This window comes from Anopheles nili, chromosome 2 (genome assembly GCF_943737925.1).
Source record: "Anopheles nili chromosome 2, idAnoNiliSN_F5_01, whole genome shotgun sequence".
NCBI lineage: Eukaryota > Metazoa > Arthropoda > Insecta > Diptera > Culicidae > Anopheles > Anopheles nili.
Genome location: NC_071291.1, coordinates 29,981,380 through 29,997,390, shown reverse-complemented (window position 1 = coordinate 29,997,390; position 16,011 = coordinate 29,981,380). Strand labels below are relative to the sequence as shown.

Here is a 16,011-nt window from a genome sequence, read left to right as displayed (position 1 = left end):
AAATGATCTACGGAACTTAATGTATGCCTAAAGTAATCAGATATATTTTTGTAAAATACATTTATCAGGAAAATTGGTTGTTTTATAGGCTCGGCAACCGGCTCAGTTATGCCTAGCGATGGATTGAAAGAATTTACAAATGATTGAATGCTTTAACTTTTGAGCCAGCTGTACGGCAGACAGACCTTCGTTGTCGGGAATGTGAAGCAAATCAAGGCGATATTTCAACAGTAAACGAGCAAGTGCTAAGCTTCCTACTTCGACTGCGTAATGCAAAGCCAATCGACCATGGTTGTCGGCAAGTGCTTGGGAAATCCGTGGAATTTGGAGCAGATATTCAACCTGAGCGCGAACAAAAAAGCTGTTTTTGATGATCCAATGATGTAGCACAGTTCTGCCGGCATTGTCAGGCGCACTCGCATCGAACTGATACCGATCCACTAGCCACCGGTAAAGCTCCGTATCCAGCGGCATGTAGAAGCTTATCGAACGTCCCCGTTCGTCACGCGTGTTAACCTCAATTCCGTACTCCTCGATCAACCGTTGGATCATCGATCTCTCCGCACGACCCATGATGGCGAAATGCAGCGAGGTCAACCCGTGACGGAGTGATTTCGCTCGTACATCGGCACCTGCATCGAGGAGAAGCTTCCGGCAAATTTTGTTTCCATATTGCAGAGCCAGATGTAGTGGGGTTTCTCCGCAACGTAACTCGGTAGTGGAGGCGCGAACGTCTACATCAGTATACTGCGACAGCAGAAATCGAAAGGTAGCTTCATCAGGATCGTCCATGTAGCGGATGTAGTAGTGCAGTAAAAGTTCCCCATCGTTGAATCGATTGTAATCAATTTTCAAACGTTCCAGCCTTTGCCATCCGCAACCGATGAGTGTGAAAAAGTCGGATGTATCGATGTCCGCACAATCGTTGGGGAGCAGGTCTAGATCAGTTCGGATTTTGGAAATGTTTACATTGCTACCATGCTCGATTAAAAACCGCACAATCGTTTCATGATTTCCAGCCAATGCTTCGTGCATCGCGGTATGTCCGTTTTGGTCACGATCGTCAATCCGTTTATCGAACCCGCATCGCTCGTACAAATGTCGAACCAATTCCAGACTCCCACTGCACACAGCCTGAATAAACAGATTCGTGTCCTTGTACTCGTACTGCGGATCCAGCGAGTGTTGCTCCATCAAACGGCATACGGCGAGCAGATCACCTTTGGAGCAAAAATCGAACAATTGATCGTACTGTTTCAGCTGCGGTTGCTCTTGGTGACGTATTTGCAGATCACGAAAATCATCTGTGGGCTCGAAACAGAGTCGTTCCACGAGAAAAGCGGCCAATTCAATGTGCCCATTTTCGACGGCATTATCAAGCGCACTGTTACCCCAGATGAACCGATAAGGCTGTTCGCGTGCGGGCAAACGTTGCTTCTCCGCTATCGTTAGCAGACAAAAGAGCAACTGCTCATCGAACTCTTCGTACACCGACAGAGTGTAGATGTCTTGCTGTGTAATGTTGTAATCGGGACGGTGTTCCAAAATCCACCCGATCAATGTCGTACAGCTGGCTGCGATACAGTCACAAAACACGTCCCCCAGCTCAGAAACGGACATGGTGTGCAGTTTCGATGTCCTGTCGTTAATGGTGGCACCCTTTGCTAGGAGACGATCAACGAAAGTCCAATCCATGCGATCAATTGCCGCGTGCAACGGTGTCCAGTTGTTCAACTGGGGACACTGCTGCTCCATGGGTAGGGCGGATGAAAGCAGTATATCTTCGATTTCTACGGCACTATGAACGATATGCAAAAGATTGCGCTGCAGGCAGTCAGTGGTGGTAATTAGTTCTTGCGGAAAGTTTTGTTGTTTTTGACGAACTGATTCGACGTCGTTTTGTAATACGGCGATTGCAAGAGGACTGTGGCGGAATAGAAGCAGATCAATCAATTCCCTGCCCAGATGACGGTACTTATCAACATCGATCACTTGAGGATGCTGGGCCAGATATCTGGCTGCCAAAAATGTGGCCACTGTGCGATGTAACGATCGCTTGCCTGCCGTAGGCCGCGTGGTAGAATTATTGAAACTAGAGCACGTGCGCTGGTAGCATTGTAACTCTACTTCCTTCAGCTCCACGCTTCCTTCGGTTGCAATGTGCTTCCACACAAACTGTTCCATTGCATCGATCCACCAGCAAGATAAAGTGGTGCCTTTTACATCATCAAGCGTTACATCATCAAAGGCTTCGGCAAGGATGGTTAAGAAGAACAGATTTCCGAACAGGTGCTGTGTGGTGTTACGATTGTTACTACTGATCATGCTCTCTAAAATCTCTTCGGCTCTGTCGATAGTTACTGACATTATGCGTGATATGTAACTTTTCCTTTGATCTTCATCCAACTCAGGCATGGCATACTTGATGGCTGCATGCTTACAGTCGGCTGTAAAACGTGTCCACATCGCACTATTCCCTACAACCCAAACCGTAATGCGCTGCGTTTGGTTGTTATTGACCGCATTCAAAAACTTTATCAACTCCTCCGTAGCGAGTTCCTGGTTAGCATCCATCGTCGTGTTGTCCACGAGAAGCAGCAATTGTCCTGTAGATACGGAAAGCCGCTCCAAGTCGGTTTGTGCGTTAAAGAAGGAGTGCATTTGGTCAATCGTAGCCGTATCGGGTTGTTGTAAAACTTCGATCATTTCAATTGCCTGCAAACAAGCGATCATTCGAAATGGGTCCGCTTTCTTGATGCTTGTGACGAGCCGGTGAAGGTAAGTACTACTACCATCGGTTTCGTTTGATACCAAAACGTTCAACCAGCCCGGTGCTGGAGGTATCGAATCATATTCATTTCTGAAACCAACAGTGAAGTACTTACCTATCGACGTTGGTGACCCTTGGCTGCGTAACCAATACACGATGGAATAGTTCTCGAGGTACGCAACCTCGTGTACGGTAGAGTGATATTGGAAACAAGTTTCAAAAGGGACGGACTCGCTGACTAGGAACCAAGTGCTGCGAGTGACATCCTGCAACCTTTCTACGCAATGCTTTTTCACGTATCGTTTGATATCCTGCAGAGTAGCTTGCCGCACGAGGAATAGACCTAGCGACGATTCTTTCTCGTCCGCATTCAGCACGTCTTCAAACTCATTCAGCATCATACCGTTTACAGGTTTTGCATCGATGTAATAATATGGTCTTCCAAATAACGAGCCAAAAGAACACTTTTCTGTGGTTGATCTTTGTTGTACGATTTCTCTAATTGTTTGACCATTTTGTACACGAATGTCGTATAGGTTCACTGCTGTAGCACCGGGTAGCCAGCGGGCGGCACTGATCGCGTAAAGTGCGTTATCGGGAATATGAGATAGTTTGAACGAATCAATATCGGGATTCGGGAGTTGGGTTGTTTCTGGTGCTACCGTTGTTAAGCCTGGCCTATCGTTTGCGATTTGTAGGTAGTGAATTCTTAAACAGCCGGAAGGGATGTTCAAGTGAAGGATAATGCGATCAATGGCATTTTTTCTCATATCCCTTTGTACTGACTCGAACTGCACCTTAGTGAGATAATACTCAAGAAGGATGAGCTTCGAAGGATCATCGTTTACGCCAGTTGTTAGTGCAATCAGGTAATTGCCTAGTGTTGAATGCAAGTGTTCACCATTCCTAAGGGTGATAGTAGCCGCTGTATCAGCATATCTAGAAAACATTAAAGCACATTATATGCGTATTATATCAAATGAGAAAACAAACTTACTGCCAGACGACCCATGCTGAAAATTTGTCGAATGCACTTTGCATTTCTGGTCTAACCCCAGATGAGCTCATCGTTTATTTAGTGCAAGGTGTAATCTATGACTGGGCTAACGATACGGTTGTGCAAACGCTATACTGTCAATAAGTGCCGTTGGCTCAGATTGGTTCGCTTTTGATAAAACTACACCGACACTGCAGTGATGCGATGATGACGTCAGAAATATAATTCTTGTGACGATTTACAATTTTCAACTCTAAATAACATGCTATGAAATGTAAATTTTAATGTGGATATATCTCATGCATTAATACGTGGCGTTATCGCGTAATTTTATCGATTTCTACACGAGAAAAAGTGGTTGCACTGGTTTCGTTTGATTATTATTTATTGGATCACATTATGTACAAAACAAGGAGCAGATAGAAATATCGCAGTGAACAGATAATGGATAAAACAAGATGTGATTTTGCTGGTCGTTCGCAACCAATACAGGGTACAGTTTGCACTCACAATGAATGCCAGACACATGTGCACGGCATCCGCAGTAAATATGCCCGTTGCATACCGACAGCGAGAAGCATACATTTTCGTTTTGTTGTGAGACATTCAATTTGGTGTATTACTGTCCGCGAGGATAATCGTCGGCATCATGATGAGAAAAGTCGTGGTCGTGACGATCAGCCCGATCGTGGAGTTCAGATTAAACAAATGACCATAATGAAAGCGACAATACCATCCGTACAGTATGACGGCTGTGACGGTTAGCGTGCCAATGTAGATGAAGTACGTTCCATAACGTGTCCCGCCAGATCGGGTATCTGCATCCGTTCCGCGACGATCTGAAGCCCGATCGGTGTCTGTACCATCACGGGAATCCATCCCGCTGTTGGCACCACTCGCAGAATTCGGATGGTCGCCGGTCGCTCCCTCCAAGGGGCGATCGTTACCTCCAACGCCTCCATTTAGCGAGGATTTCTGATTATGTATCAGACAATGGACGACGCAATTATCGAACAAACCGCATGCCGCCAGCGTCTTGTTGTCCGGTTGAAGCACATGCCCGTTGAAAACTAAACGGACCAATTTCTGTGCTGCAAGTTCGAGGGTGAAATTGCGCCGTTTAAACTCTCCGATGCCTTCGTTTAGGTTGCCTTCCACAAGCTTTGAATCATCATTGAGATATTTTAGTTTAATCCTTATCGGTTTTGTCGTCGCAGTAGGTTCCACGATGCCGCTGCTCGATGTGCTTGGGTTTGCGTTGCTGCTATCCACGTGTCCAGTGGATTTACCATCACTGTTTGAAGTACCTTCCGGACTGGCGGCGTTTGGTCGAAATCGCACACCGGATAGTAATGTCGAAACGTTGTCTTGCGACATTGACACGTCCTCAGGCTCAGTGGCATCCATCTGTCTAATAATTTCTTCCGGTCCTGGGTCGTGAAATGTGTCCACAACAGGCGGATTCACTACACCTGGGTAACCTTCGGTATCACTTAAATCCAGCCCCGTTGCCGACTCCGATGCTTCGGTTAGGATGGACTGCGTGATGTTATCGATTGAGGAGGCTATGCTATTGTTTTCAAGGTCAAGCTCTTCTGTTTCAGTTACATTTGATATATTGGACTGTTGTGATGAGCTACGCACTGCAAGAAATATATAAAAAAAACATATGTTTATGCGTATATAAACGCCGCAAGGATAGAATTGGTTGGATTTAAAATGTACTCACGGATGATCGTCGTCACGCTGTGTGGTTGAATTGTATTCAAACGTCCCAAATTATTTTCAATCACAAGCACGGCAGCATTTGGACGATCTTCTCGGACGTAGGTCGAACGCCAAGCAAAGTAGATAACGATCAACAGTAACGCTTTCAGAATCCAATAGTTGAACAATTCTTCGGACTCGTCCAGAAAGGGCAACATTTCCTAGCGTTACAATATTCGTTGCCAGGACAACCCGGCACTATAGTGGTCTAGCTATCTTTTAAAATGCAGCACACCGTCTTCGGGAAATCAATAGCGATGGACACATCCTACAATCGCAAAAAAGGACCAAGGAATGGAGGTTCATCAACAGGACACTATAACATTAAGCCCGGAAGGTAAATATAAACAGATCACCAACAATTGCTTATGTAAGTTAGATTGACTTATTGCGCCTTGTTCTACAGTTATTCGACAGAAACAGTCCACTCTGTAAGAGTATGCAATGCAAATTTGCAAAAACGATCTAACGTTCTGGCCGCAAATTCCTCCTGCTACACCGTAAACGTGCACAACGACTTTCCAATCGACCTTTCTCTCCTTTGATTTGCCACAGCGTTGTGTGAAGAACACGCTGATTGTTATCAAAAAAAAAAGAAACTAGCAGTAAACTTATATTCCAAATAACCCCAGCCTGTGGAATTAGTTAAAACGGTGATGTTCTTATTGTTGGTTTTCGTTTTGTGAAGTAGGCTACGTTCTTCTACAATAGGAAAAGTAACAATTTACTGATAGGTCGATATATTGCTCGTAACACTAGTTTAGTGTTCTATTTTATATCCACAAAAGTAAACAGCTTAAAACGTAATTTTAATTAAGAAATCCCAGAATTCTTTGCCAACAACAATACGTACCAAAACAATCGCACACACCCACATACTCAATTTGACAGAACGAAGTTAGAAGTGATACGTCAGCTGCCTTTCACATCTTCAATTTACATAAATGTTTCTAATTGTGAAATATTAAACAAAAAAATATTTATTGCAACCGTAGGACTGCAACGAGCCTTATCTTGTATTGATAAAATTAAAATGGACAGAATTAAAATCTTTTAGAAATGGTTCAGCTATCACCCGCTGCTGTTCTATCGGCGCTGTACTGAGTTTTACAATGTGGCAAACAAAAGATGTTGTGCAAGCAAAGAATAACAATTTCTTCTGGCCACATCCCAAAGGTATTTTTTATTATCATATAATATATTTCAGTCGAAGTTCAATAATGTTATTACCTAAAAATGCAGCAACGAATGCAGGCCCTGCTACACTGCATTGCCGGTGCCTGAACTAACAGTGCGCCAACGTCGTGTTTTGACAGTTTAGGCTCCGCTCATGTCAAAACCTATCGTAAAACTCGTGGAAAGAATTAGTGCTTAAGTAGGGTTTTGTTCGAATTAGTAGGCGAAAAAGTACAGCATTTTAAGAATATTTTAACTATACCACCGCCAATTCGTCCACATCATGGGAGTACCAGCATTTTTCCGCTGGTTATCACGTAAATATCCGTCCGTGATAATCGAATGCGTCGAGCAGAAGGTGAGTGTGTTGTTTTGTTGTTTTTCATGATTGTTTTCGGCACGCTGTGTCGGTTCGGTACCTGTTCGGTAGGAATCGAGAATTAATATGAATTAACGGTATCTTCGTAGACTGTCGACGATGAAGGGAACGTTCACTATGAGCCAATAAGTAATCCGAACCCGAACCGGGTCGAATTTGACAACCTGTATTTGGACATGAACGGTATTATTCATCCTTGTACACATCCGGAAGATAAACCTGCGCCTAAGGATGAGGACGAGATGATGATCGCCATCTTCGAGTGCATCGATCGGCTGATGAACATTGTGCGCCCGCGTAAGGTGCTGTACATGGCTGTCGATGGTGTTGCTCCGCGCGCCAAAATGAACCAGCAGCGGTCGCGTCGTTTCCGTGCGTCTAAGGAGACCGCCGAGAAGGCGGCCGAAGTGGCGCGTATTCGCGAGGAGCTGGCACTCAAGGGTGCAATTTTGCCACCAGAGAAGGAAAAGGGAAATCACTTCGATTCGAACTGCATCACTCCCGGCACACCTTTTATGGACAGACTGAGCAAATGTCTACAGTACTACGTTCACGATCGTATGAACAGCAATCCGGGATGGAAGAACCTGAAGGTGATCCTGTCGGACGCGAACGTACCCGGCGAGGGTGAACATAAGATAATGGACTACATTCGCAAGCAGCGCGTGCAGCCGGACTATGACCCGAACACGCACCACGTGCTGTGTGGTGCCGACGCGGATCTTATCATGCTGGGACTGGCTACACACGAGACGCATTTCACGATCATTCGTGAGGAATTCCTACCGAACAAGGAACGACCATGCGACATCTGCCAGCAAATGGGCCATGAGATGAAGGACTGCACCGGATTGCAGTCTGAGGGGGAGGTGGCCAACCAAACACCAGCAGCGCTGGGCAAGGAGACGCAGTTCATATTTGTGCGCCTGAATGTGCTGAAGGAGTACCTGCAGAAGGAGCTTGACATGCCAAATCTCCCGTTCACGTACGATTTCGATCGCGTCGTTGACGACTGGGTGTTTATGTGCTTTTTCGTCGGAAATGACTTTTTGCCACACCTGCCCAGTCTGGAGATTCGCGAAAACGCCATCGATCGGCTGGTGACGCTGTACAAGAAGTGTGTGTACAAAACGCGAGGCTACCTGACCGATTCGGGCAGTGTGTTCCTGGAGCGGGTGGAAATGATCATGTCTGACCTAGGGTTCGCAGAAGATGACATCTTTCGCCAGCGCAAGGTGAGCGAGGAGCGCTTCAAGGAGCGCAATAAACGAATGAAACTTCAAAAGGAACGCCAACAAAGACCAAACTTCGAGCATATCAAAAACTCTCAGTTTGCGCCGACTCCGCTCGGGCGCGGAATACAACCGCAGGCGATCGTCAACCCGCGCCAGGAAGCGGCAAACTTTCGAATGCGCGGCGCTAGCGGCAACGACGGCGAACGGCAGAATGCCAACAACAGTACCACCGAACAAGAGGGATCGCGACCTACAAAGCGGAAAGCAGAGGAACCGCTCAGTACTAGCGCGGCCGAGAACGAGGAACAAGAAACGCCTGACGAGGTGCGGCTGTGGGAGGACGGTTTCAAGGATCGCTACTACGAGTCTAAGTTTGACGTGACGTCCCTAAACACAAAGTTCCGCCAGACTGTCGCCTGGGAGTATGTGCGAGGGCTTTGCTGGGTGCTGCGTTACTACTACCAAGGATGCGCCTCTTGGGAATGGTACTTTCCGTATCATTACGCACCATTCGCGTCGGATTTTAAGCATCTGGAAAACGTGAACACACACTTCGACCGAGGCACGCCGTTCAAACCCCTGCAGCAGCTAATGGGCGTTTTCCCGGCCGCTAGCCGCAGCCACGTTCCACCACCATTCGCGGAGCTGATGGTAGACCCTCGCAGTCCCATCATCGATTTCTATCCGATCGACTTCCGCATAGATCTGAACGGGAAGAAGTTTGCCTGGCAGGGAGTGGCCCTGCTTCCGTTCGTCGATGAAAAGCGACTGTTTAAGGCCACGGACCCGAAGGTACCGCTGCTGACGGAAGAGGAACGACTGCGGAACGAGAATGGCGACGCGAAGCTGTTCCTGCTACCCGGATCAGCCGGAGCTCGGACGCTGTCCAAGCTGTGCACCGGTGACGATGTGGATTACGAGCGCGAGGTACCGGTGGTGGTGGATTGCCTGCAGGGATTGGTAATTCCCACAAAGGAATGTGTCCCGCAAAACGGTACCCTCCCGTCGCCGATATCCGGGCTTTGCGCGGTGCAGGATAACAGCGTGCTGACGGTGCGCTTTCTGGATCCAAAGTTTGCGGACGACTTCATCTTTCCGGCGCGCAAGCTAGAGAATGCCAAGGAGCAACCGAAGGTGCTCGGTGCCAAGGATGGGCCGGTGATTGGATTCGGGCAGCGCACGGACAGGGCCCAGCTTGGAGCAGCCGGGCATCGTATGGTCAACAACCGGCTCGGATTGGGCTACGGTGGAGGAAGGAATGATAACGGAGGAGGCTACGGCGGTAACCGAGGCGGCAACAACTTCCAGGGAAGAGGAAATCAAGGAGGTAAGTTTGATTACGTTATCTTATCGTTATCCTTGTTATAAACACGTAGATAAGCAAATCGATTGCTTAGGGATCGGCCAAACCTAAGCAGTGTTGACATCTTTCATTATATGATCATAATTTACCGGGCCATAGAATTTTGAAAAGCATATTTGCACGTTCCCGTTTTTTGACGGGACATGACGGGAGAGACAATTTGCGGCCCATTGTGTGACTGACTCCCCCCCCCCCCGCCCCCCACCCGTCAGCCCGGCATGCTCGCGTGCGTGTGTGCGTGTCAACTTCCGTGGCGTCAATTAGGGAGCGATCGGAAGCCAGGATGAAGATAATGATGAATTAGTGCACAAGCCGCAACGGGGTAGCCGGCACCCGTGCTAGGGGATGCCGGTTTTCGCCGCTTTTTTTTTTGCTCTTCAGGAAACCAAAAGCCAAAAGGACGACGAGTGCCTCTCGAGAGAATCGCTCATCGTCTTCCCCTCGTCAGCCGCGTGTGCTTCTTCCGGGATGGGCAGACGACGATGGGGCGTCTCCGGTTCTGGGATTGCCACTTCGGCACGTTTTTGCTCTTCTTCCGCCCACTCTCCCTCCCCCTGGAGGATGGCCAAACCACCGTACGTGTCGGCGATTTCCACCGTGGAGCAGCGAGATTTGCCCGCCGCCACCGACTGGCGGATATTGCTCGGTTAATTAGTTCTCGCAATGGCGGCTGGTGGTTTTGTTTTTTTTTTTAAATATTTTCTCCTTTCCGTCCGCGCTGCATATCTTGCACTAATGAGTGCGTATGAAGGGCTGCGGCGGTTCATTTGGGCCTGCATTGCGGTTAGATAATGATGGCTGTTTCTGGACGTAATTTTCTGCCGTAATTGTGAGCGGCAGATTTTTTTTAAACCCTTCGACAGCTTGTCCATCACACCACACGTCGGTTGGGGGTTGAAGGATACGGGGTGAGAAAATCCTATGCTACTACGAAGCGTGTTTTGTAGCTAATAGAATCGATTATTGTTACTTGGTATCTCCGAGTAAAGGTGACCAATGTTTGCTTGGGCGAAAGGCAATGTCCTTTTTTAGTTTTAAATCGATGAACAACAAGACAACAAACAGCCCTTTTTCCTAAGGTTCCGCCGGTGGTAAATGTTAAATTTCCCAGGAATCGTGTGTAGTGTGTTTTTCTTACGTTAGACCGCATTGCACCCAAAGAACCCGATCCCGATCGAGCACCGAGCTTTTATCATACAATGCACGGCAAGCGAACGGGGGTTTTGTCTTCATTTCTTTAACAATCAGAGCCATCGAATCGGTTACGATTCATATTCCTCGCTGCGTTCCACACACTTGCCACGCTCGATTTGGTTGTTGGTTTTTTTTTCGCAGGCTTACGGAAGGTCCCAAGGATCTCTATCTTCCCTCAAGTGGCAAGGGTTCACGGGCGAGTGCACTGAAGCGCGGAGAAAGTGGATGGTTATTTATTTCTAATAAGGACACCTACCCAATGCTGTCCCCGCTACCGAGACCCGTACCAACAGCGGGTGTGCAGGGTGTCGAGAAGCATAAACAAACGCGGTCAAAGAAGAAGGACTACCGGAGAAAAATCCGAGCGAAATGGGAGGAAAAGGAAAAGCCCCATTCCCTATTGTGTGCGTGTGATGGAACGGTTCCGTGGAATCTCGAGCACGGGGATTCCAGGCATTTATGTGCTTTTACATATGCGCGGGCACAATCCCGTATACGTTTTGTAGAAATCCCGGAATCATTCCATGTTCCAGTGCACATTCCGAATGCGGGGGTTAGAAAAAAAGGTAGTATTTGTGGATCGAAAAATCGAAGCGCAAAGATCGCAAGGATCCGTGGTGGGGTGCGCGGATGAGAACCATTGTATTTACTCCTTCCAGCTTGTGTTTTATTCCGCACGGATAGCCAAGTTGCGAAAAAATAGCTAGCCGAAGTAAATGTGGGCATGAGTGCGCAAAAAATGGAAGAATTATCCTGGCACCTTTTAGAAAGACAAACTTTGCAACATTGGTGCCGTTCTCATACGTCGCGTCACGTCGATTGGGATTTGGGAGCCGTCTGATTGACGGTATATGTCTCTTTGTGTAAAGAATGGGCACAAAAAAAGGCACCACATGTAATGTAAGAAGGCGTCCCCAATTTGGTATATACGATGCGTATAATTACCATTCATGCTGCCATCCACGGTTTGTGACACGATTAGCTGTGTTTGGGAACAATTCGAAACGAGATTAGGCCGGATTGGGCCATTATTTGAATCGTAATCCGGTGTGATCATATCGGTCGTTGCGTTTCGCGTTCTGCCGTGTGTCGTCCTGTTGCACACGGAAAACACACACACAGACACACATACAAAGCGACATCGAACGGTGGAAAACTGAGCACAAAGATTGGGACAATCATTCTGGGCTGATCGTCCACCCGTGTATCGGCTAAAGATCTGCTCATTTGACATGAATACGGAACAGAAGCTCTTATTGCCTACGGTAGAGCCATTTTTCCTTGTTCCTTGAAGTGTTGTAAGCTTCCGTGCTCGCTTTCTTTTTAGTTGCTACCCAAAACTGATCCTTTTTTTTTCTCTCCACCTCTTCCTGTTGTGTCCTACATTGACGGAGGTGATCTTGTGATCTTCGGCTGCCTTCACCGAAGCACGAGCTATAACTGGATCAGGATTAGATGATAATTGAGGACGCGATGAGTCAATAATCGCTCGGTCAGGGATGATCATCGCTTTTCCCATTCTTGGCTTTTCATCGCTGCCCGCTCAGCATCATGTGGCCAGGTTTTGTTTGCAAACACAAAGCTTAATCGCACGAAGGAAGCGGCTACCTGGCTATCCAGCTATTGGGAAACGGGGAGAGAGAGAGACCCCTGCGAGGGGTAGGATTATGCGTAACTATGCGTTTTTTTCGTCTTCTGCCCCTTCCGTGCGCACACAATAACTTTTCCGGATCGCTCCCGGGCATCAGGTTACGTTCTCCGGGAAGGAACGGATCGATTGCCTTCGAGTGGAGTGAGGCGTGAAGCCACCGACGTTTCGGGTAGCTGCTGCCAACGGTTTGTTGGATCTTTCGGCAAATGCTCCTTGGCATTATCGATCGGCGATAGTGTATCGATGCTCAATGGGACGAGCGTACGGGCTAATTATCCGGGCACTGGCTTCCCGCTTGCTTTGCGATCAATTACTTACTTACACTTGGTTGGTTGGTTTTGTCATCGATGTCACTGGCCGGGTCTGGCATGTTTCTTTTGTGTTACTGCAACCGAGATAAGGGATCGGACATTAGACGCGCATTATGAACCGGTGAAAAATGTCACCTTTCTGACTGGAGTCGTGCCTTTGCTGACCGATCGCTGTGAACTGAGAGAATATATACTTTTTGTTAGCGTGTTTCGGTGTATGTTGTAATGTATATGTAACACCAATCGTTACTGTCGTCGCGCTCTTTCTCTCGCTCTTACGGACACACACACACGCACCCATTCGCCACCCATCGCCGGGAAAATCACAGCTCCATTGTGTGCGCTTTGCTTCTCATGCAGGACGACGACAATCGGACAATAAATTGCAAATTGAACTCGAGTGGCTTAATGCCAGGCGCATTTAAGCGGCGAAAAGTGCACTTCAGCTCGGTGCGCAAAGCTTGGGGATGAATATTCGAAACCCAACCCCCGCCCCCAAACACATGCCCAGTCCCATCCCACCGAAACGGGGTTTGGAACGGTAATGGCGATGTAAGTCGAGTGATTTCCGCCACCATATGACGATGCAGCGAAAAGCCATCGCGCCGGGGCCGATTTCCATACGAGCGTCATCGTTTTTGGGTAGGCAAGGTGCAGCAGCAGAGCCAACCCCGGGCCAACTACACCCTCAGGACCACCGAAACATAATGTCGGGTGTGGTTCCGTTTGGTTGCACTTTCGGTGTTTGCTAATGATGCTGCTGTCGCCGATTGTGAGTTCCAGTGGCACCGTAACCATCACACGGCGGGTGCATTATAAGCAGGGACGGTAGTTGATGGCGTGTTAGGAGAGAACCGTGTGGTCCTTGTGTAGCCCTGTGTCCTCTTTCGGGGCTCGGATATATCGCAAGCTCTAGTTGGCGCGTTCGATTTTTGCTAAATTCAACACCAAAAACACGCTTTATTGCGTGTTATTTTGTTGACATTTTTGGTGCAACATGGAGCGGGAAAACTCGCGTGGAAAACTAACAAAAACTCCTCCTCCTTTGAACAATCAGCGCACAATAAGCAAAGGGGAAAGTGAATTTGGCAAAAGTACGAAGGACAACGCGCAAATTGTGTCCGGTTTGCGGACAGGAAAGGACGAACTAGCTACGGCGTTGCTGCCACTTAACTTTCGACGCCATTCGAGAGCCGTTCGATTGTGGAGAGCATAGTTTTTGCCTCGAAGTGTCCACCGTGTCCCGGTCCCGGTGCTTCCGTGAAACCGGCCAACACTCGACCAATGTCCGGCGCTCGGCGATGGAAAAACGTGGCTCTAACTAGAAGAGGAAAAAAAAACTACCCCTACCGTGGACAAAAGTTCGTCCTCTCGACGGTGCCGGTGCTCGTGGACGAAACGAGACGGGGCCATCCTTCTCGGTCGTTGCACATGGGCACATGAGGTGGGGGGGGGGAATCCCCTTTTACCCCCGGATGCATCGTACTGACCTTCATTCGCCGCCTAGCATTCGGTTTGGCACGAGAGGCGTTGTTGTTGCGCGTATCCTTTTCCCCCCACCATTGTCCTTCCGGGCTTCGGCGGAGGAGGGTAGCTTAATTATTTGCGTGGAGTGTGCGGCAGACGGAATGTGGTTCGATTTTCCACGGATCGATGAAAGGGGTCCTGCCGAACGCCCGAGAAGTGTGTGTGTGTGTGTGTGTGTGTTACGGAGCAGGGGATGATTATTTGCGGTTACTCGAATCTCGAAATGGCATCACAGAAAGAGTTGCCTCTTGACCGGGGGCGTCAATATATGTCGGTGTGTATGGATGTCCTTATCCCGTACCGCGTGTGTGTGTGTGTGTGTGTGTTTGTCGTTCCCCGTTGCGCACTAACTAACCGATGCAATCGGCATACGTTTTTTGCGTTGTAGGGGTGGAACCGAGGGCGAGGAGAAGCAAAAAGGCTCGTTTTGGCAGCACTCGAAAATAATTTGGATACTTAGATGTGCTCGGGTTGATTTCGGTTGGCTTGAGATACGTCGTTCCGGCACCGGGAACATACACACATACATATGGTGCGTTTGTTTCGTTTTTTCTTTTGCTCCACTGACGGCTTGACAAGCGAATGGAGCAAAAGAAGAAGAAGAAGAAACAAAAGAAAATTAAATACACTCACCCATCCACACATGCGCTCACACATAAATTTGCGTTTTGTGATAAGAATCCACCTCCATCGTGTTGCTATCGTGGCCACGGATTTCTCTTCATTGCCGCTTCAAAACCGCCGTGTTTCTGTGTGCTATCTCAACAGGTAACTATAGCAACTATTCCGCCGGCTACAATAGCAACGAGGGTGGGCATAACAATTACAACAGCGGCGGCAACAGCCACCACCAACAGCAGCACCACCATCAGGGTCGCCAGGGTGGCAATAGCGCGTCCGGCAACTCCGGCAATCGGAGCGTGTTCGAGCAGCTCAGCAGCCAGATCCAGCAGTACCAGCAGCAGATGATGAACGAAATTTCGCGCAACACGTCCACGGGCGGACCGCAGCAGGGTACGGACGCGTCCTCGAACGTCCTGCCGAATCCGTTCGCTAATCAGATCCGGTACGATTACGGCACCCAGCCGCAGCGCGGGAACAGCTGGACGAACAACAACGGGGGTGCCAGGGGGGGCCACAACTACAACAACCATCGTGGTGGGGGTGGTGGTGGTGGTGGGCGAGGAGGTGGAAGGAACTTCCAGCACGGCAATGGAGGCGGTGGTAACAACAACAACAACAACAACCGGTACGGCCAGAACAATTACGGCTCTTCCGGGGGCGGAAATAATCGGTTTAACAATCAGCGAAGACAGTACTAATCGAGGGGGCAGTGAGGGGAGGTGGCAGGAGAGGAGCTTTTCTTTTTTCTTTCCTTCGGGTTTAAGGCCACCACCATTAGAATATCGTGCGGCTCCCCTCGTCGGTACGCGCTGTAGAGGTAAAGTAAAAGGGATAATCTCTTGTTTTAGCTTCAGCTCTGGTGGGCGAACGAGGGCGGCGCGGAAGTATATTTATATCCACACACATACATACAAACACATATATATAATTCACAATATATATATGAATTGGTAACTGTATATAAATATATCAAGCGGCCCCCCCTCAACGTGGTACAAATCTGGGTCTTTTTTGCTG

General features: G+C 48.3%; 3 protein-coding genes across 3 annotated transcripts; 1 reads left to right on the top strand and 2 right to left on the bottom strand.

Annotated features, from left to right (window-relative positions):
* Positions 1 to 102: 102 nt before the first annotated feature.
* LOC128721075 (uncharacterized) lies at positions 103 to 3,811 on the bottom strand. The gene is made up of 2 exons (XM_053814789.1): positions 3,768 to 3,811; positions 103 to 3,709 (listed from the first exon to the last, which is right to left on the bottom strand). The coding sequence occupies exons 1-2, from the start codon at positions 3,809 to 3,811 to the stop codon at positions 103 to 105; spliced, it is 3,651 nt and encodes a 1,216-aa protein (XP_053670764.1).
* Positions 3,812 to 4,162: 351 nt separating this feature from the next.
* On the bottom strand, positions 4,163 to 6,419 carry LOC128731383 (uncharacterized). The gene is made up of 3 exons (XM_053824499.1): positions 6,388 to 6,419; positions 5,497 to 5,802; positions 4,163 to 5,410 (listed from the first exon to the last, which is right to left on the bottom strand). The coding sequence occupies exons 2-3, from the start codon at positions 5,690 to 5,692 to the stop codon at positions 4,374 to 4,376; spliced, it is 1,233 nt and encodes a 410-aa protein (XP_053680474.1). The 5' UTR covers positions 5,693 to 5,802; positions 6,388 to 6,419; the 3' UTR covers positions 4,163 to 4,373.
* Positions 6,420 to 6,993: 574 nt separating this feature from the next.
* Positions 6,994 to 15,692, top strand: LOC128720047 (5'-3' exoribonuclease 2 homolog). The gene is made up of 3 exons (XM_053813693.1): positions 6,994 to 7,068; positions 7,179 to 9,651; positions 15,139 to 15,692. The coding sequence occupies exons 1-3, from the start codon at positions 6,994 to 6,996 to the stop codon at positions 15,690 to 15,692; spliced, it is 3,102 nt and encodes a 1,033-aa protein (XP_053669668.1).
* The last annotated feature ends 319 nt before the right edge of the window (positions 15,693 to 16,011 follow it).